Genomic DNA, 22,770 nt, shown 5'->3' with positions numbered 1-22,770 from the left:
CAATGGCACTTGGCTCCAGGCACTTGGCTCCTGCTCATTAGATATTTACAAGCATTGATAATATCCTGTCAGCCCTCTCTTCCCCAGTCTGAATAGTCCCAGGTCTCTCAGCCCATCCTCATAAGGGAGGTGCTTCAGAACCCTAATCGTATTTGTGGACCTCCACTGGAGTTTCCCTAGAAGTTCCCTGTCTTTCTTGAACTGAGGAACTTCGTAACCTAACATTGCAGCCATTCTCCTTTTGATCTTATCCTCCTCTTTTTGGTCTTTTTATCAGAAAACAAACAAACCCAGTGATTAGGTCTCAACTCTCTATCTTCTGCTTGACAGCCCTAAGGGAGTCAGAGGTGAGCACAAAAACTTGTATAAGCAACGTACCTCCTGCCCTCCTCCTGTATGAACGCCGCTGAAATATTTTGGAGTCTTCTGAACACTGAAATTAGTACTTAAAGATGCTAATGCTAAAAATAGTGTGATTGATCAGGTTAGAATCACTTACCAGTCAGATCCAGGAGTTTCTTTCTTGATTTCTGTCTCCGGTGGCCAAAACTCTGGCTTTTCCTTTTCTCAGACAGATGAAGAAATTTTTTTCTGCACAGAAATCTTCCTGCTTTGGTCTTATAAGAATAGGCAGGGTCCTGTCCTTCTAGCTGGCTCCATAATATGGTCTGCTTCCGTATGAAATCAGCTAAGGCTGAGCCAGTGGTAACATAAATAAAATCAGGCTTGTATCTTGGTTACCACAGGAAAATTTTAGTTATTTCACTGAACAAAAGGGAAAAACTGAAAGCTCAGTATTGTTTGCAGCTCATAATAAGCGCTCTAAAAGACTTGCCCTCTCTGGATTTGCCTCTTCTGTTCCCCTCAACAGATGAAAACAAAATAAGAAATGTTACCTGTGTACAATAACTGCCTTTTTGAATTCTGTGGGATTAGTTATTCTCCATTAGAACTATGCTGAGCTCTGTACAGCAATTATGAGCAGAGTTTGACTCTTAATACTTCTCTAACAGGTTTTATTTGATTGTCTTTAGAGGAATTTATTATGTTGTAAATTAGCAAGTCCTTAAAGAACAGAGATCAGAGAATCCATGCACATAATTGTGAAAGGTCCACTTGCACAAGACTTACATTTTTGCCTGCCTTTTACAGCCATAAATATTCTTAGCTTAATTGGAGATTAAATATTTCTGTGGATATTGATTTTATTCTTTTGGCCATATTTTCTAGTAACGTATTAAGTTTATTGACTGAAAGAGTGAAGAAGGGAATGTGTATTTAAGAGAGAATACAAATCTGTATAGTTAGTATGCCTATGTCCAAAGCAGAATTCTAAATTGCATTGGCAGTAAGAACATATCTTTGAAACCATGTGGCCTTTCAAAATAAAACCCAAGACAAATAACGTGCTAAAGAATATTCCTCTAATGCCCATTATAGCATGCATTTCCAAAAATCATTTTGTCCAGCCATGAATTCCAGCTCCTGAACTCTCCAACTCCTTTTAACCTTCCACTCTCCAAAAAAAAAAAAAAAAGACACCAACAAAACAATCTCATGATATTGAAAGCATAATGAATTTCTTGCTTTGTCCTTCAGAAAAGATGCAAAGGAGAACATTTTAGCATGTATAACAGTATTTTGCCTCAGTTTTTTCCCCATTGTCCTTGCCAGAAGTCATTTGCTGCCAAGTGTTGAAGCACAGTAAAAAAAAAAAATCATTCAAAATAGTCCATATCAAATATTGTAATTGGGATATGTTACTTTACCATTTGCCTCCCTGGAGATAATTGTATAGGAAACCTGGTATTTCTTTTGTGCTTTTTCTTTTTTTCTTTTTATTTACTTAACTAGAAGATATGTTATGTATGATTTTTAACCAGAAGTCTCTTCCAGAAACATCCTAAAGAGATGTTTTAACCATCCATTTAAATATATAAGAAGGCAGCGTAAGAAAGCAAGTCACCTGAGTTATATTTTGTGCTTCCCTTAATATATTTGAAATATCTTCTCTATAAAATCCATTTCAAAACTGAAAAACATAGGCAAATCTCAGTTCAGCTTTTCTGCAGATGGGCATTCAGGCTTGCTTAGTCCTGCTCAGGCTCAGTTCATGAAGGGAAAAAACAAAATGATATTAACTTGGAAAAGAGGACCTGGAGGGATGGGTGGGTTTCTCTTGAAGGGGGAAAAATGGGTAGTAGCAGAGAGAAGACACGATTCCCATGGCAGCTACTGCCATTGCCCCCACCTCTTGAGGCAGCTTTCCTGGCCTTCCTGGCTTCTGCCTAGGGGTTAGGAGCCAGGCATGCTGCTTTGCTGTCTCTACCAGCTTCTCATTCGAGGTAATGTCACACTTGACCTGGGCCTGGCATTCTCATCTGAGGTAATGTCACACTTGACCTGGGCCTGGCTTTAAAGTGTGTGTGGTTCTCTGCAGAAAAATGGAAAGCCGTCAACATGTGGTGTTTTTTAGCCCCATCTTTTCCTTACCATTACCTTAGTTTCTCCCCTGGTGACCTCTACACTGTTTTGAAGTCTGTGTGGTACTTTGTATATTTTTACCTAGGAGGTTGCAAATGAGACCACATATTTCCTCCACACAGTCTTTTGAAATTGAAAACATGTTGGGATAATACAGTGATACTGGGAGTTTTGAGTAGTAATGTAAAACTGACTTCTAGAGTTATTGCCTGTACTTTTTAATTATTTAATTGTTATTTTCAACTAAAGAAGCTGTTTTTATGTAGATGTATTCTTCCTAACAGCCAGAGCTGTAATTCCACACACACTTACATTTTTATGGAGTTAATTCCTCAGGCTACACAGAGAAATCTATGCAGAGAAAGCATAGATGCCTCATGATCCCAAAGGGGAAAAAGGAGCTGGCTAATCAATTAGTCAAATTGACATTGGCCTTTCCAATAGCATCCTGGCAGCATGTTCCCTCACTAAGCCAGATGTAAACAGCATGGCAAGCTAAAAAATAAATTACTCCATGCCAAATATGAACCAGTGGCTACTGATGCATGCAAATTCATCTGTTTAACTACTGGCTGACATATTTCTGATGAGACAGGCAGTAAGTTACTGTAAACTGAATGTGCTGTTGCCCTTAATGGCTCAACTACAGAACAGAAAAAAAATCTGGTTGTCTATAATTGAACTCAGCATTTGGAGTTTTACTTAGATATCCACACAAAATTTACTTAGCCTATTCATCTACCATCAAAATTTGAGTTTCTGGATTGATAGAATAGCATGCATACTGCCTCTAACTAATGCAGTACAGGTATTCGGCTCTCATGTATCTTGCCAGGTCTGTGGAAGATGTATACATGACGTGAGTTCATGAAGATACAGCTAAGATTTTAAATTAACTAGCTTAGGCTGCAATTTCAGTGTAGCTTGAATTTAGTACAGATTGCTCATTTAATCTCTTCATCTCCTGACAAGGATCTGCTGCAGCTTCCTTGTGAGCAGTACCTGAGCCAGTTAAGTCAACAACCAATAAGAGGACAAAGTGTTTGCAGTCACGCGTACATGTAGACAACTGCGCCTTTAATGTAAAGCCTTCAGATCACTGAGAAATATGGAGTGTTGGCTTCATTCTAATCGAGTAGTGGAGGGATAACTGTAGTATTTGGTCAGGCAACACATTTTTGGCTGTTCATTCTTCTCATAGGGGATATGAAGGATGACCAGAGAAATGGTTGCCACCTGGAAAAAATCCAATGGGAGAGTTTCCTAGTAGTCATTAGGTGTTTTAGTAGTATGTGCTGCTGGATCCCAGCCATCACCACTGAGATATTTCAGGTTGATGGCTGGGGCGCAGTAGCAAACTGTAGTACATAAAACACTGGGCTAGTGAGTCAAGAAGGCAGAAGGATAAATATTTACATACTGCTTAGTGAATGCAATAATTTGAATGCTCCCATTGAAAATCTCTGTTCTTTCAGATCCAGCGAATTCAGCTCCATCTATTCTAGATGGGTTTGACCACCGTAAAGCCATGGCAGGACAGCGAGTGGAGCTGCCTTGCAAAGCATCAGGGCACCCCACACCAAAGTATCGTTGGCTGAAGGACAACATTCCCTGGGAGCCTGACAGCAGGTTTCGGCAGACAGTTACAGGTCTGCTGATAGAGAACACACGTCCCTCAGACTCAGGCAACTATGTCTGCGAGGTGTGGAACAACTATGGTACTGCCGAGATGATAGGGCGACTGTATGTAAAACGTAAGTTTTGGACTGACTGAAGGTCTTGCACTGCCTCTTGCCTGGACATTTGCATGTGGGAAGATGTTGCTATATCTTTCTGTACCTTCCATTTTGTTACTTTACCTTAGCAGTGCTTAAACTTCCTAGAATTTTGCAACATTAGAAATTAGACTCTGGGGAGATGAGTTAGTTGGACAATTGAGTGATCAGAAGTGCAAATAGATGCAATTTATAATGTAACTATATAATTTATCACACAGAGGATATGTAATTTAGAATCTTCAATTGGATGCTTAGAAAGAAATTGCAAATGTTCTCATGAATAAAGCTGCCAAACTCTTGTTGCCATGACTCATGCTGTTCAGTAATATTGAATACTCATACCTCCTCTCATGTTGAGTATTCATGTGTGAATATTCTGAATGTTTCACAAATTCTAGCAAAGATAATTATTACTCAGAAGCACTGCACTGGAAAAGTGTTATTCTTCTATTGTTAAAGAGAAATGATTTCCCGGAATAGAAATTACACTTTGTGAACTAATGTTTCCACCTGCGTAGCACAACTAGCAAACTGAAAAGGAAGAACAGTTCAGACCATTAAAATGTCTTCACTAATAATTACACATGATGGATTTGGGCAAAATAAAACAAAGATTAAAGATCAATAATTTGTGATTTAAAACTAGTGAGCTTATGCATTAAAATTCAGTTTGTCATGTATGGCACAAAATTAAAACTTTCAGAAACACATTGTGATGGAGTTGCTGGTGATACTGAATGTATCCCCAGATCCTAGTGATATGTTTAATGTATAGACTCAGTGATCAGCCAGCAAGTAGATATCCTCTGTATAATGTTGGCAGGGAGAAAGATTTGGGGAAAACAGTGTTACTCTTCTGTGTAACGGAAGATAACTAATCACTTTCTTGAGTCTCTAAGATGTTGGTGGTACTAATGGGCTGTTCACAGTTTTGAGCCTTTCTTGCCTTTTAATAGTAAATATAGAGATGTTCAGTGTCTTGTAACATGCATGTGATCACAGATTAGTTATTGTTCTGAACCCTTTTGGACAAAAAGACAATTACATGAGAGTCTATGATCTGGAAGGATGGAAGTCATTGACACATGCGTGTTTTTCCAGGCCTCTGTTCCCAGTGGGTCAGTAATTTTTTGGCAATATATATATTGGAGAAGCAGTAAAGAGTTATTGCAACTTCTGTGTTATAAAATGTTCTGTAACGTGAATGATTTGGTTGTGGAAATTTTTATGTAGGAATATACATGCAAGTGTGTGTATGTAAGTTGGCTAAAAAATAAGTAGAATAGTACATATTTATTATCAGAAATGATATCAGTGTTGATTATCCACAACTAAAAAAGGAAATATGTTACATATTTTTTTCTTAGTGGTCAGGGTAGTATTGAGCCTACACAAGAAGCTAATATGAATATATATTTCACAAAAGTCCATTATCTTTATAAGGATGTTAAACCAAAATATACGAAACATGAGATCAACTCTGCATTCAGGAGTATCAGTAACTACTAGAAAATGGGATAGATATCATGTGTACATTTATGACTTCTTTTCAACTCTTTTTATTCTCTTCTGTTGCAATACAAAACACTTACCCAGGTCCTACTCCATTTTAAGACTGACTTGAAAATACTGTAGTCTCCCTGTGTTAAAGCAGAAAATGTAGTGAACCCACACAAAGAAGCATTTACGTCTGGACGCATCCCACAGATGTTTATGACTGCATCTGGTGTTAACATTTTAGTATGTACCTTCCACTGTTAAAAACAATTCTGGTACTGATAATTTTAACTTACTACAATTGTTCACATTAGATATTGTTAACTATGTACCTTTTGGAGGAAATGAAACCAGAAGATGATCTTCAGAAATGCATCTAATACACTAGTACAAAGGTCCACACTGAACTGATCTGAAGTAATATCCTACCCTTCCAAAAGATGTAGTACTATTGATTGGCTTTTAGCAACAACATTGTTACTCAGTAAATCTGTTCCTACCATTCATTTGGGCATAGTCTAGGGGATTATATCATATGTTAAGTAGGATGATCATTATGTTTTGTGTCGTGGGGGAATGCTTGTTTTGGAGCAAGCACAATAATCTGTGGGGATTTTTTGAATTTGTTTTATTGCTGCTTTTTTTTTTTTTTTCAGAAGGGCATACATGTGATTTCTGTTGTTTGTCTTAGCTGAGAGGTAATGTGTTACTCTCATGTACATGTACATATGTACCTAATGTTCTCTATTTCCCTTTCCCTCTCCCTTCTTTTGGTTTAAATCTGCAGAACCACTAAAAGCCACAATCAGCCCACGGAAAGTAAAAAGCAGTGTTGGTAGTCAAGTGTCCTTGTCCTGCAGTGTGACAGGAACAGAGGACCAAGAGCTCTCATGGTACCGTAATGGTGAAATCATTAACCCCGGTAACAATGTTCGGATCACTGGGATCAACCGGGAGAACCTTATCATGGATGGCATGGCTAAGAGTGATGGTGGAGCATACCAGTGCTTTGTGCGCAAGGACAAGATGTCCGCTCAAGACTATGTTCAAGTAATACTAGAAGGTGAGTCACTACCTGTTTAGTGGTTCTAATCTCCATTTGTAAAGTGAAGTACAGGAGGCTCTAAAAAAGAGAAGAGGGTATCTTTGGACTGTCAGCAGAGGTTATTGTACCTCCCTACTCTGAAGAGAAGAAAACTGATGGAAGGTATTGATTTGAAAAATATATCCCTCCTGGACAGTCTTCACAGTCCCTCTTTTGTAGAGAAGATGGTGTTAATTTTGTTACACTACCTTTTCAGCAGGACATGTGATAAGAGAGCCCTATTCAGCTCCAGACATTTCCTTGCTGGTATGGCATTACTGGTTGGACATACTGGCTGAAGATCTAGAGATCATATTAAGTACCTGACACAATGTTCCATGTGATAATCAAGCAGTTTGTACAGAGTCAGTTCATTAATGAGAATGTAGTGCAGTTGTGGCATGGACACTATTTTTAGTCTTTACAGAAAAAGAGGAGATTACCTGCCTGGACCAAGTTACCTCGGCAACCATCTCCTGTGACTAAGAAAGCCTAAAGAGCATATTGATAATCTATCACAATGTCGAGAGAGTGCAGGTTATCAGAGAGTAACAGCAGGAAAGATTTCAAAGACACCCGGGTCTTGCTGGGAAAATAATGTCTGCTTTCATCTCCAAAAAAAAAAAACCCATCACTTGAATTAAAAAAAAAAAAAAAAAAAAAGAAGCAGAGGGGTGGCAGAGGTACATGGTGTGCACACTCAAAGATTTATTGGTCTGGTGACAGTTTCCTTTCAGGAGAAAAAGCCTTTTTTCCTACTGTTGATTTTTTGTTTTCTGAGGGATGACAGTATCTAATACACAGCAAAGGAAAGGAAGAGAGTCAGAGATGAAAATAAATAAATAAATAAAAAGTCCTATCACACAACTGATGGGACAGAAATGAGAGAGGAAGAAAGAGGAGAAAATTATGAAATCAAACTAAACACATTGCCCTCTTCGTATGCTGAGGTCTTTCGGCAGTCTAAGAATGGCAGTGCCTTATGGTTTTCACTATTTGGCAAGCAAAGGGATATTTCAGCACTACTTTCAATTTTACTGTGACTCAGCATGTTTTGGGAATGGCTTTGTATCTATTGTGCCTGTTTTCTCAGAGCAATGTTGTATTGAAATTGCAATATAAGAATTATGCTTTCCAAGGGTGTTACTGTGGTTCAGCCTCCCAAACACAAGGGTAGTACGTAGCTCAGTGTTTGTAAGGAGACAGTCCATAGTACATAGTGTGCTCAGACAGAGCATGAGACTTGTTAATCCTATTCTGGCAACCTCAGGCCTGTATGAAACTGAAAGGAGTTGTCCATAAAGAGCTTAATGTTCAAGGCATGTTTTCATGTGTCTTTGGCCCCTCACTAGGTAATGAATAGCCTTTTCCTTCTCTTTCTTGCAGATGCTAACACTGGAGGACAGTTAAGTCTTGCCTCTTGGTTCTTTAAAACCAGACAGTAGCTGAAAAAACCATTGTCCAAACTTCTAGCATGATTGCTGTGTTCTGCACGCTGCTCTTGACATGTGGCCTCTTGCACTTTTGCCCCCAATTACACTGAAATCCCCTATAGATACAGCTTTGAAAGTATAATTTTCAAGGGAGAGCATGCATTATGTGATTTCAGAAAGAACTTTCTAACTAATAGCAGAGTGTCATCATTCCTAAATGTTATTCCTCTGAGCTCTCTGGATAGGTGGTTATTTAATCCTGCTTCCTACTTAAAACCTCAAAGTTTGTGTCTCCATGCATTCTCTTCATTCACTTGCCTGGTAGAAGCTGAGTACACTGTGGCACGGATAACAAGAAAAATTATTTGAACATTCTCATCTCATAAGGTTATTTATCTGCAACACAAAATGACCAGAGAAAGAAATTGGCATCACTATTGTTACTGGCAGTCTCTATTCAGGAAAAGCTTAATTCAATACTTATCTAAATGGGATATTGTGGGTCAGGACTAAACTGAATTGACACAGCTGTGTAAAATTAGCCTATGCAAGTAATGCCTGGCTCATCAACAGAATTCATCTTTAGCTTTTAAAGGAGCTGAAATGCACCAGGAAAAGAAAAATTCAGAGCATGTTAGGGGTTTGTTGCATGTCATTATTGATGAATTCTGTATGACTGACACCTTTCTGCAAGAACCTGGCAGTTCATATAGCCCTGCAGAGCCCTCATCCTTCCATTCAAGTGCTTTTTCCTCGGTGGAAGTCACTATCAAGTTTCTTAGCAGATGACAAGGAAAGTTTCTTTCAGTAAGGAAAGAATTACTTAAGTAATCTACTACTACCAAAGTTGTTTCCATCTCTCAATAAGTAAACTTATGTCCAGGAATACAGTTATTTACATCTCTTCTAAAAAAATATTTTGTCTTGTGACAAGCTTCAGGATAGAGGGAACAGCATGTAAGTATTCTTCTCTTTCTTTTCTCTCCCTTGGCAGATGGTACTCCCAAAATCATTTCTGCCTTCAGTGAGAAAGTGGTGAGTCCAGGCGAGCCAGTCTCCCTTATGTGCAATGTGAAGGGGACCCCCCTGCCTACCATCACTTGGACACTGGATGAAGATCCCATTGTGAAGGATGGCAGTCATCGCATCAGCCAGATTATCACCTCTGAAGGGAATGTGGTCAGTTACCTGAACATCTCTAACACTCAGGTCCGAGATGGTGGAGTTTATCGCTGTACTGCCAACAACTCTGCTGGAGTCGTCCTGTACCAGGCTCGAATAAACGTAAGAGGTGCTTGTCAAATCAGCTCCTCAAAAAAACACACATAACTCATTGTAGTGGAGAAGAAGATTGTTGCATGTCTTGAAAAGAGTCTTGGAATGCCAAAACCAACTTACTGTTTTCCCTCTCCTTTTCTTCCTCCCCTCTTTTTACCCACCCTGCCTTCCCAGACCCAGAAAGCGTATGATATGTTTAAACTTTGGAAGATTCCTCTTTGTGTTCTGTAGTCTCTTTTTCGTGTACTCATCATTACTAATACACATTTTCTTTACTTTAGTCCTGTTGTGCATGTTTTTTTCTTTTCATTTCCTCCTTTACTTGTCCACGGTAATTATTCATGTATACTGTACTTTACCTTGCATTTCTAGCTTTACATGGCATAATACCCATCCTCATGGTATTATACTTCATATATGTCAAAATAAATGCTAACTTTGTCGGTGTTCTCATGTGTAACAGGATTTTAGCTTTGTATCCATGTTAATATTTCACATTAATTAAATCATCCTCAGACTTTTAATTTGTAGTGCAGCAAAGATTTTATCAGACAAGTGTTGGATAATGCAAACATATACCCCCACATAATTAGTATGTATGCTGCAGGGTGAGGAAAAACTAGAGCACACAAAGATTAGGGAAACTGTTTAAGTGGCTCTTAAAAGCAGAAACTGTCAAATACTAAGAAGTGTTGTGCAAGCTGCATCTGTAAATGTCATTAACATTGGTATATTCAGAAAATATATATATATATATATTTCCTCAAACAAATGTACCTATATTCACAAGTTCCTTTTTACTTTCCCAGGGCCAGCAAGCATTCGACCAATGAAAAACATCACAGCAATAGCAGGACGGGACACCTACATCCACTGCCGTGTAATAGGCTACCCATATTACTCCATCAAGTGGTACAAGAACTCTAACCTGCTACCCTTTAACCATCGTCAAGTGGCTTTTGAGAACAATGGGACATTGAAGCTTTCAGATGTGCAGAAGGAGGTAGATGAGGGTGAATACACATGTAATGTCCTCGTTCAGCCCCAGCTGTCCACCAGCCAGAGTGTTCATGTGACAGTCAAAGGTAAGCGTAACTTGGAGAACTAGAGCTGGGGTAGTGGCTGTGTAGTTTATAGAAATGCAAGCACATGTAAGATTGTCTTGGTAGTTAGATAACGAATCCTTAAGATGTTTAATCCCGATTTCTGTTCATTTTTAATGATGACATAGATAATAATCAGGCACTATTTCTTGGTCTCTCTTGATTTTTACCCTCCTTTATTCAATTAACAGATTATTGCTTCTTAACTGGAGACTGTACAGAAAGAAGCTTTTTATTGGCAGTTTTTGTTTCAGTTCATTGACCTAAATTTCATTGGTGATTCTTTTTTCTGCTACGTGGCTAAGTCTGCATTTTCATTAGTCAGTAACTTTCTAACAAGTTTTAAACAAGATGAGAATTTTGAAGCATGTTTTTCTGTCAATAAACAGAGACAGGTTAAGCAGGTTTTTCTTACTGTCCTCGATGCTGTAGAAAGTTAGTACTATAAATAAATGTGAATTTATTAACAGGATGTTTAAAATCTATTAACATAGTCCCAGATAGGATAACCTTAAAGACTTCCGAGATAAATGAGAACAGAAATTTTCCTAGCATTACGTTCTGGCTATTCTGATCTTGGTAATGGACCTATTCACAAGGACACAAAAGACACAAAACCTGACTGCAGTTGCACTTGGTTTTGAGCAACAGGACCACTATACAGTCCACCCCATGAGAGCCAGTAGGAAGAACTGAAGTGTAATTTCACCGTTCTTGAAGTTCTTTGGAGCTTTCCCTTGGCTCTTTTTCTTTTGGTGGTAGAGAGGAGGGAAGAAGGAGGATCAATTTCTGCATCTGTTCTCAGATAAGAAACAGAGATCACAAGTAAAATTGCTTTGTTACAGACATCTGAGCCTTTATTTTCTTTCTCTTTGGTTTGTTTAGCCCTTTCTTGTTTTCAGTCTGGACTGAAGTGAATGCTAATTATTTCAAGAGGCCAGGGGATTAGCCTTAAGCCACTAGCAATTTGTTCTGTGAAAGATGTAACTTCTCATACACCTGAGACCAACAGGACCACTGATCATATCATGTATCATGAAAAGCTAATGTAACCATTTATTTTCATGCATCTGGTATCTTGCTTGACGTCACAAAAATATTGCAGATCTATTGAGAGAGCTGGAGAAATGTATGCTGAATTAGTAATTGTACTGCTATTGCGCTGAGAGCTTACTGTGGTAGATCTGGTGAGGAATGCTGCCTCTTAAATGATACCTTTCTTCAGGTGATGATAAAAGTGAATGTAGACATGAAAATAATCCAGTAGTCCATCCTTGGCTTGAGCAGTTATACAAAAACGTTACTAGTCATTGGGAATGTTAGCTGCAATATTGTTGTTACTTCCATTAGGTTACAGATTTCGAACTTGACAGTTCCACCCTAGAAAGCAAATTGGTCAGTCCCATCAATGATTATCCCTTTTTATCAGTGATTTTGCATACTATGGCTTGAAGATATTCTGCCTTATTCTGGATATTCCACTGCCAGGGGTCGGCAGGTCAGAAATCTGAAAGTGACTGTGTGTGCTCTGAATAACTAATATAAAAATGTGACTCATTCAAAGAGTGCCAGTGGGTGAGATGCCACTGCACCTGTGATGCAGCCTTCTCCTGCATGTGGTCTGTAAGGCAGATTCATTGGAGCAGTGCAAGTTGCAATGTGAATGGTGAATTGCAATGTGAATTGCAATTGCAAAGCAGATGTGTCAGTGGGGATGATATGCATTGCTCTGAAGTTGCCAAAGTTGGCTGCAGAGCGTGCTAGGTGTTTCAGCAAGGCCTGTCCTTGCCAAGACATTATTTAAAGAGGTTACTTTCCTGACCTCATATGCTAAGCCCAAAATATCAAAGCCAAACTTTGTATTAATAAACCTGAAAAGTTCTCAAGGTTCTGTAGCTGGAGGTTAGTACTGCACGTTTGCCAAAATGATTATATATTGTTTTGTTCCATAAGCACACCGTGATTTTATCTAACTTCATAGCGTATCACAGAATCATAGAATCACCAAGGTTGGAAAAGAACTGTAAGATCATCCAGTCCAACAGTCCACCTATCACCAATCTTTCCCATTAAACCATGTCCCTTAGTACAAAATCTGAATGTTTCTTGAACACCTCCAGGGACTTGCTTCAAAATATCAGCCATGGCTTGCTTCAAAATATTGCTAATGTTTATGCTGTCATTTTCCTTTTATGAATTCCAAAGTGAATGTGATGAGTTTTCAGACACTTAAACTTTATTCCAAGAAATAAGAACTATGGCTCTGCTTGCATACTGGAATTTAGAAGAACGCTGAGATATGACATTGTAAGGGAAGTTAATGACAGTGCCTGAATCTCCTTATTTTATAGTTCAACTTCTCTGGCTGTCAGGAAGCCGAAAGCTTGAAGCTGGGCATCTCATCTCTGTATTATTTGACCTTGAGGCAGCTACCTCTTTGCACTGTTGATCAGAGGAATCAATTCAAGACCACATTAAATCTGCTGCAGCATTTTTAGGAAGATCTGATATTCTTGACCGCATGGACACATACCCTAGAGGCCTGCAGTTGTCAAATGACTGGGACAGAGATATGTGGCATGCCATTCTCTCCATCCCTTGCCTGTCCATTGTCTCTGTCCCTGAATCTGGATCTTGGAAGCTAGCAATCCTGTAAGCTAACTGATGGAAATTTGACTGGATGTGCTGGCAGGAAAATAAGCAGGTTTCTGCTTGGCAGACACAGCACTGTTGGAACTGTGCCTGAGTCCTAAAGGAGCATTTTGGAAATCAAGCCATCTTGGCATTTATTTTTTTCATTTAGACAAATGAATTGGCCAGCTCTGAGTTCGACAACAGTGATGAAATCTACTCACACTGTAATGCATACATAAATGGGTGAGACTATGGCTCTACTTTCATGCTGAATTTCTGATATTTCATACCTGTCAGGTGCTTGCCTTTGCAACTGTAATCACCTTTCAGTGTGTTTAACTTTGGCCTGTGTTAAATGCAGTTTCATTTTAGCTTCTTTGTAGACTAAACTGAGCACCCTCTTCTTCTGCTTCTGTAAATGGAAACAGCATTTACTGACATCCTTAAAAGTACTCATCAAGACTAGCCTTGCTAAGGATACAGCACAGGTCCTTGCCAAGAACAAAATTATTCTTAGTAGCACTAGTTTCTCTGTCCTTATTTCACCCAGCTCTAGTGGCTTGCCAATGAAGTTCTTACACATCTGCTGACAGCAGAAGACAATTACAGGCTGATATCCTACGTACATGAGAAGAATGTTCTGGAGAAGACATGAGCTTTTGTGTTCATCCCTCCTAAGTATGACCTGTCTCCAGCTCATCCTAATCCTGACTCTTCTGCTTTGGATTCCAAAACCAGTCTGCCTTCCACATCTTTCTCATCTCAGCCTTTATTTTCCTAGTGCTTTGTTCTCACGACTCAGAGGTGGTCTTTCCCTTCAGAGCTCCCTGCATTCCTCTCAGCCACCAGTTAGACTCCGTACTTTCTGCCAGCCTTCACTTTCTCCACCTCCACTGGCTTCTAGTCTCTCTCTCCTTTGTGGGGTCTTCAGTCATTGACAGTTCTCTATCCCACCACACTGCTTTTTTGTTCCAACCTCACATTCCCAGCCATCTTCCAACTTCACTTTACCAGCCTCCATGATCTTTTCAATCGCATTGCAAGCTTGATCCCAACTTTTGGCTTTCTTCTGCTTCTCCTAAATCCAATTCTGCAAGTCCCTTTTCTTATCCTGGGCTACGTTTTGAGTTTCTGCTCCATTGCTTGCTGCTGCTGTCTGAATGCCCAGTAAGAGAGGCTGGTTTCCCTTTCTGTTTTCTTGGCCCCGAGATCTCCCCTATTCCTCTGTACATTCAAATTTTGGCACTCTTTTGATGACTCTCCGTGGGAACAGCAAGAGCATCTTATGCTTGTGCCTTCAGCTGCTGAACATGAAAGCCATGGTGGGACTATTCACATTCTCTCAGTGGCTTTTTATTTTTTATTTTTTTTCTTTTAAGGTAGGATGAAAATGCAATATATCCTTATGTTTCATCTCTCTCTGCCCCAGAAGTGACCAGATAGTTGTAGCTGCAACCTTCCAGCTGAAATGACTCAGCCTGAGGCAGACACCTGGCCTGGAAAAGTGCTATCCAAACAAAAGTCAAATTGCAATCAAATAAAAGTAGTCTTAGAATGGGAAGTGTTGCCAAACAAAATAAGAGCTTATATTACATACACCTTCTGTAAGTTCCGTATTTCCACTGCAAAACAACCCTTCTAGTGGCAAGATGGTAAAATAATAATAGCAACATCAATTCTACAGCATTTATTGGATCTGGAAATGTTTTAAAAGCAGGAGTGAGTCATTATCTTCTTTTTTTTTTCCTTTGTTATGTAATTTATAGTTTTTTCAGCTACAGTAAAAGCCATCAGTATTAAGTGATGATTTTCTTCTCATCTGTCTCATGAGACATACTTCTCATATAAACAACCCACTGCTATTCACACTTCCCAGACATAAATTAATTGATAAAGAAGCCCATGTGAGAAAGGGTGCAGCATCAAAAAAAAAAAAAAAAAAAAGAAAAATAAAAAAAGAAAAAAGAGTGGTACTCAAAAGTGCTGTTTCTGATCTTGTAGAGATTATGGTCTGCCATTGATTTATAAAGTATCTTATTATCTGATGGTGAAGTGATAGCACTTCACCTGTTGTGAACTGCAAGAAGTTATATCAGCCAGTTTCTTTTTAGAAAACATGCAAACCTGACACAGGCTATTTATAAATAAACTTAATTTTGCAACTATTTGAATAGATTCTCTACATTTTTCACAAGAAGTATCCATCTTTTCCTAATATTTAAAGTGTTATTGGTGGATTTGAATTGCAGATCAGTTCCAAGTGGGCTCTTCTGGGTACTGAAAACTGCCAACACGGGAGGGGAAAATCTCCTAGGGGGAATCTTTCATTGGTCCTTTGGACCATGATGCATGCTGTCATCAAACAGTCTGCTAATTTCTTTATGCTTCTTGCAATCTACAGTGTGGATTAGACGAACTGTGAATTCAGCTTTGTGCATGTATATAAGATATAACTTTTTTATGTATTATTGACTGAATGTTGCCAATGGTTTGAATGAAAAAAAAAAAAAAACCTTCTGGTTTTGAGGTCCTTCAGACACTTCTTTCATTATATCACTCCCTCCATTTCTTTCTCTTCAATGCAATACCTTTTTGAATCCCTCCAAGCCTGTACATCCTTCAGGAGAAAATAATTGGATCTTCCAAAGTAACTGGAGTTGTAATATTCAGAAATCAGAAAAGTGCTGTGTGATGAGAATGGGTGTCCAGACATGCAAAAGATCCTGCAAAAATCCACTTAAAGTCCTCCTCGGAAAACAGTATGGAATGAGCCTTAATACTTGAATAAGAGTGCAAGAGTTATATGTATATTTAAAATTGAATTTTTCCAAAGCTTACACTCTTCTGTCTTATAATGCAGCTGTTTTTAGCTTGAGTTTGGAATAAACCATGCTCTTGTTAGAATTGTTCTTAAAATGCTAATCACTTTATTTCAAGTTGGTCTGTGTTATTAGCAATGTGTATAAGTCCAGATATAGAAAACGAGTGTGCACGAACACAATAATGGAAGTATGGAGCATGGTGCCCTAAGTTGAAATCAGTTCATAGTATAAAGGATACACAGAAAAGAGGACATCAACACTGTGGTAACAGAAGGGTGGTGTAAGATCAGCTCCTTGTGTACAATCATGGAATATGGGTGAATGAGAAGTTAGTATGAAGCCAGTCAAACTACTTATTGGAATAATGTTCAAAGCACAAAGTCTTTCTGTTGAAGTCCTCTCTCTTCCAAATCTGGAACTTTTGGCTCCAGTGATTAAGTTGTGTTCAACTTTTCACAGTGCTACCTGAGGCCAGAGATCAATTTAGATCACACAAGGGCTAAATAAGAGCAATAGCTCAGGATAAAGTTCTAAAAGCGTAGGAAAAGTAGTAGACTGGGTAAGTGCTTCTAGATAATGCACAGCCTGCAAGATGGGCTTTTTATCACAGGGCATTTAACAATGAATGTAACAGCTTGTTGTGTTACTATACTCTTGCAGCTGTTATCCTATTGCCACAACAAAAATGTTTCCTCTTTAAAAAATGCATAAGCAAATGCATCCCCTTGGGCAGAGAACATAGCTACCTCCATCCTAGGCTTACAGGGTGTGATCCCTTCCCCTCACAATAGAGGCTAGAATGGGCTGATCTGATAGGTGAAGCACTCTTGGCTTCTACATAGCATTTTAACTGCTCTCTTATTTTGGGGGAGCTCTCAGAACAGTATCAGGGAGCCTGTGGGTTACCAGTGTTGTACTGCAAAGAGGAGAAGTAGGGACTGAGGCTGGGGAAGGTGCACAGCAGTATTTGCTCTGCTACATTGTTGTGGTAAGATTTTGAAGAACTTTGGATATTGGGTCAGTTTTGGTAACTGTGAACCTACAAGTATATGGAAACATTGTGAAAAGTAGAGGCATTACATATAGTGATTTGGTTCTTTTATTTCCAGTGCATGCAGTAAGGCCTGTAGAATATAACAGTATTCCCTCTTTTCAAGACAGGATGCATTAGCAGTCAACAAGGGAGCACACTATATGTCTCAGATCGGTAAATGCCATTAACAGACAGTTCAGTGAATGACGTGCCCTACTGATAAAGCCCAATAAATAAAAGAGAGAAGCAGAAGAATCCAGTGCTTCAGGGGCTGTGTGCAATTGCTCAGACCATCACCTACAAGGAATGGAGATGTTTAGATGAAACAGTCAATGTCTGGCTAAATCATGACTAGGATCTGTGCAAATACAAAGCAGTTTTGGCTTTTGCAGTCCTAGTGCATGAAATCTTGGTTTACGTGGCTGCTTTGAGAGCTTCTACATAAGGGCTGCTCTGAAAGTAATCCTTCCTATTTTATGATGTTGGCCCACAGTGTCAGAGGCGGATGTTGGTGGGATGGCAGTAGAGGCTGAACCTTCCCACCAGTATTCCATTACATTTTGTTACTGTGTGACAGATGGCAGCAGAAGGGCAATCTGACACAATGACATCTGAAGAGAATACTGTGTATGAAGCAAAGGTGTGTCATAAAGCATACAGAAAAAATGACACCCACTGACATTCATCGACACCTGCTGAATGTTTATGGAGACCAAACAATGGATGTGAGCACAGTGAGGCAGTGGGTGATGCATTTCAGAGTGGAAAAAGTGACAGTAGGTCTCCTCTGCTGATGCAGATTGTTCTGAGTGTGGCATGCAGGCTCTTGTTCATCACTGGTGAGAATGCACAGCTAATGGTGGTGACTGTGCCGACGAATACTGTTTTGAGGCTGAAAATTTACTCTATGAAAGAGTGTTATGGTGCTCTTTGTATGTGTTGTAGTTCCTAAGGAAATAAATCAGAGGTGTTACGTGCAGAGTGACCTACGTAGTTTGTAACTATTACTTTGCATCAGCCGATGTACCAGTGCTGTGTGTATTCATTGCTAAAATTATGTCATAGTGTGGGCACAGCTCCTCCAACAGTGTTATTGCATGAAAATCCATTAGAGAGCAGTTTCTAGTGATAAACAGGAGAACAACTTTTATTTTACCGTGGAGAGCAACAAGAGAGTCATGGTGTGTTCACAAGACTGCTGCAGGCGACAAGGCATCTGCAGGATGTTCTGTTTCAGTGAATCATCTGAGCAGTTTCTTCCAACATAAATCCCACAAAAGAGAGGGCAAGAAATTAAGGATGTTCCTCTGCTAATGGAGAGCATCATGGAAGCCTTTTACAGTGATCTCCCAGAGGCACAGGAGATGTTGCTAGGGCACAAAAACATCATTTAAATGTTATGCATTAACAGTAATGAGACTGGCCCATAATCCTCTTTTTAAATAGACACTTAATTCAAGCACTCATCAATAAAGCATCCCCAAGCCATTGCACTTCATTGCATAGAGCACAGATTGTCACTCTTTTGACTGTTGTGTGTAAAGGAAGAAACATCCCTTTCAAATACACAGCACACAGGCACATATAACCCTTTCTATATATGGGTAATATGTAACATGTTATATGAAGTAAAATAATTTAACAAACAAAATTGAATAGAAGCTCTGAAATATGGTGAAACAAAAGCTACACATAGAAAAGGAAAGTACTATGATACACCTTAAAGTATTTAAAGTACATTTTAATATACCTGTCCTATGGTAACTTTTCTCTAGGATTTGAAGTAGTGTACATCCATCTTACTTTTTTTGTACTTTTTGTCAATGATACAGTTTTATTTTACCAAAAATTCTCAAAATATGCTGGTTAATCAAGCCAGATATTTATTTATTATTATTACTATTGTTTATGTCAGCTTTTCACTTCAAAAATACATAGGATAACTTTTGATTTAAATGACTTCAGTTGTGTTTTGTTCTCTTTCTATGCTTTTAATAAGTGATTTTTGGTGATTTTTCCCATCCTCAAATTAGCAAGAAGACTTGTGTTAGGTCTTCCTGCTAGAAACTGCTGTTATCAACCTGAAATAGTAAATACTGTAGCTGAAAAACATTATTCCATACTTTGAAATTATCCCTTGACAATTTACTTTTTTAAAGTACTGATTTTAAATTACACACCGCTTTTCAAAATAACCTCCTTGTCAGGAGTGAGAGCTGCTGCAGGTTGAATATACATTATATCTTATGAGGCAGAAATAAATGTTGATGTCCTCAGTATCTTAAAAACCTGGGCAGAGGGAAAATGTGCTGCCTATAAATATTTTAGCCGATATATGAAATGCTCTGCAGGCTATTGCTTGAATTTTAGAGTCAGTAAATGTAGCCTTGCCAATCAATATTTTGTGGAAAAAAATACTTCAGCGTGGCTTAATGATCTTGCTCATGGTTTTCTTCACTGGGGAGCTGGAGGGTCAAGATGCACTGAACAGTCCTTGAGAAGTACGTTATCTTACTCCTGGTATATTTTTGTCTATGAAAGATAAGTTCAAATCTGTTACATGCTCAGCAGAAAATACTGAAGCAATTTGCTATTCGGTTCTGAATTTTAGCTTATCTTTTGGTAATGACGCCTAGAGAGAAGAATTTAAAGAAATGTGCAGCAGAGATGTGCTGGCTAAATGCAGTCTGCACAGGGGGTCCATTTAGCAGATAGCTGCACTCAGCAAGGGAAAACGTGTCAAAACCTCCTGACAGTCCGGTGCTAAAAAATTTCTCATTCCTACTTACGTTGTAAACTGTATCAGTGTATACTGAAATATTTTTTTCTGTTTTTTTGTTTGTTTGTTTGTTTGTTTTGTTTTTTTTGAGGAACAAAGTATTGGAAGAGACCCACAAGAATTACCAAGTCCAGTTTCTAGCTCCACACAGGACCACCCAAAATCAAACCCTATGTCTGAGAGCACTGTCCAGACGTTCTTTGAACTCCAGCACTGGGGGCCGTGCCCACAGCCCTGGGCAGCCCGTTCCACGCCCACCGCCCTGTGGTGCAGCCCCTGTCCCTAACCCCCAGCTGCCCCTCCCCTGACACAGCTCCATGCCGTTCCCTCGGGCCCTGTCGCTGTCACACAGAGCAGAGCTCAGCGCTGCCCCTCCGCTCCCTGTGAGGAGCTGCAGCCGCCATCAGGCCTCCCCTCAGCTCCTCTGCTCTGCGCTGAGCACACCGAGGGGCCTCAGCTACTCTTCACACACCTTGCCCTCAGACCCTTCCCCATCTTTGTAGCCCTCCGTTAGACACTCTCTAACAGTTTTATGTCCTTCTTGTTACTGTGGTGTGCAAAATGATCTGTCAGTGACTCAGTGATCTGTCACGTGAATGTGTTAGGTGCACTAAAGCAATTAGAAGAAACAGGCAGATATTTTGTCACTCCATGTAACACTAGGTCCCAAGAGTAAAAGAAGGAAGTGACAGAAAACCTATAAGAAGAATCTGTTACACTCTGCATCTGTATATCTGAAGCCTGATTTAACCTCTTTGTGACAGACATGCACTTCTATAAAATCTCTTCAAATGGCATTGTGGCTCATTCTGGAAGCAGTAGAGTTAACATCCTCTTGCACTGTTACGCTCACATACACCAGTGTACATCACTGAACAATGCCTTTGCCCTTGAGAGGGCTTGGTATCACTTTCTTCATGAATGGAAGAGGAGCCAACAGGTGCGATGATAAAAGTAACACTATCAAACCACCATAACAATGGTTACAAATATCCGTTCCTGCCATCCAGAAGTAGAACACTGGCAGACGAGTAAAACTGCTGCTACAAAAGTAAATGAGGTGGCATACGTTGCAACCATTTTGGAGGGCTTTTCTGCTTCTTCTCTACTTCAGTTTCTGGAAGAACAAAGCTTTCATTTTACTAAAGAGTAGTAGGACAAAAGAAGCACAAGTAGATAAAGCCACCAGCTCTATTTTCTTCTGAAGCTAGCTAATATACAGCACTGTAAATGTTTCTCTGTGGACATCCTTTGAACTTTTCTATTAAAGATGTTCAAGTGTACTGTGGACTGTGTATAAGTAACCTCTAGGTCAAGAACAGGAATGGCACTCCTATATCTAAGATACATAACCTCTAAGAGCCTTCTCTTTTAATAAACGAGTATCTGAGTATTGACTGCAAAGCTGGTTTTATAGTTCCCTTGGGAAAGACTGATGGAAAGCTGTCAGATCAATCAATGCCCTAGTTGTTAGAGTGCTCCCCTGAGACTGGGAGAAGGTTCAGGCTCCTGTGGCTGGTTATGTATTTGATTCCCAAACTGGATGATCTTTGGCAAATATTTCAAACCACTGGGAGAAAGCAGAGAATCTCCATTACTTCCTGCTTTGTTAATTAAATCCAACTCACTGCTTTATTTGTTTTTATTGGAAGTACCTGAGAACAAAATATTTTCATTAAAGAGACATTATTTCCTATGATGGAAAAAAGGGGTGCCTATTTTATGTTACTTTGTTTTTTTGAGGAAGAAAAGTAAAAAACATTGTCAAGCAAAATATACTTAGCAGTATTAAATGCCAACTTGAAAGCTTATACCTCGTACTTTCCCTCTATTTAGAAATCAGTTTTAATTTAAGTTTACCGTCCTGTCAATACTATTTGTACCTTTTACTGCATAACTTCACATAGTCTTATTAAAAATTATGCCTTGAAACAGAAAGAAATTAAGTTCCAGGAAGAGTTTTAGAATCTTACACACCCTTTCATCATGTTTCATAGGCAATCTGGAAATTCTTTTAGATCTATTCTGTGACCCTAAGCAAAGCCCTTGCCCCAGATTGTGAAAACTGGTGAGCTCGTCCTGGACTACCTAGGCAACCCCACTGTGAAAGATCTGCAGAGTCATGACCTGTCAGTGGGATTTTTTTGAGCAAGGGCTGATTGCTCTCACAGGATTCTGCCAATGGTGATCTTGTGTCTCTAGAAGCCAGGATCTCACTGCTTCTCATTTCTGCTTAGTGCATTTGGTAGCCAAGAAAAAGCCTATTTCAGAAAGGTATCTGCAAAAGATGTAATTTTTATTAGTTAAACAATGCCCCATGGCTACTGATGGTATTGCTATTACATATTCAGTTTTGCACATACTATATATCAGTTCCATTACAGCATTTTCAGAAATGAGATCATACCTGTGACAACCCCTCTTTTTTCTTTTGTTTCAGTTCCTCCTTTTATTCAGCCTTTTGAGTTCCCAAGGTTCTCCATCGGGCAGCGGGTCTTCATTCCCTGTGTGGTTGTCTCTGGAGATCTGCCCATCACCATCACCTGGCAGAAGGACGGCAGGCCCATCCCAGCCAGCCTGGGGGTGACCATTGACAACATCGACTTCACCAGCTCCTTACGGATTTCTAATCTTTCGCTGATGCACAATGGGAATTATACCTGTATAGCTAGAAATGATGCAGCAGCTGTGGAGCACCAAAGCCAATTAATTGTGAGAGGTAAGTAGACATAATTAGTTTGAAGGGCACCAATTAAGCAGATTTCATCACTATTTTGTAATGACATCTGTTTGATGGGAAGTATAAAACAGGAAAATATGGTAATCCTTCTTATCATAGAAGAGA

The 22,770-nt window shown here is 39.3% G+C and overlaps 1 protein-coding gene and 1 long non-coding RNA gene across 3 annotated transcripts in view; one reads left to right on the top strand and one right to left on the bottom strand.

Annotated features, from left to right (window-relative positions):
• The window catches only part of LOC121107534, a 94,308-nt gene extending 93,713 nt beyond the window's left edge, over nucleotides 1-595 (bottom strand). Inside the window, exon 1 of the long non-coding RNA XR_005841779.2 lies at nucleotides 500-595. This is a non-coding gene — a long non-coding RNA (uncharacterized LOC121107534). The remainder of the gene's footprint in view (nucleotides 1-499) is intronic.
• DSCAM (DS cell adhesion molecule) overlaps nucleotides 1-22,770 on the top strand; it is a 463,922-nt gene that overhangs the window by 288,627 nt on the left and 152,525 nt on the right. For both annotated transcript variants that reach the window (XM_046940373.1, NM_001396519.1), the window contains 5 exons: nucleotides 3,960-4,238; nucleotides 6,547-6,822; nucleotides 9,271-9,567; nucleotides 10,364-10,639; nucleotides 22,366-22,644. In XM_046940373.1, the coding sequence (XP_046796329.1) occupies nucleotides 3,960-4,238; nucleotides 6,547-6,822; nucleotides 9,271-9,567; nucleotides 10,364-10,639; nucleotides 22,366-22,644 (1,407 nt within the window). The remainder of the gene's footprint in view (nucleotides 1-3,959; nucleotides 4,239-6,546; nucleotides 6,823-9,270; nucleotides 9,568-10,363; nucleotides 10,640-22,365; nucleotides 22,645-22,770) is intronic.

This window comes from Gallus gallus, chromosome 1, assembly GCF_016699485.2.
Source record: "Gallus gallus isolate bGalGal1 chromosome 1, bGalGal1.mat.broiler.GRCg7b, whole genome shotgun sequence".
Classification (NCBI taxonomy): Eukaryota; Metazoa; Chordata; class Aves; order Galliformes; family Phasianidae; genus Gallus; species Gallus gallus.
Note: the sequence above shows the minus strand (reverse complement) of the source record. Positions and strands in the feature narration are given on the sequence as shown.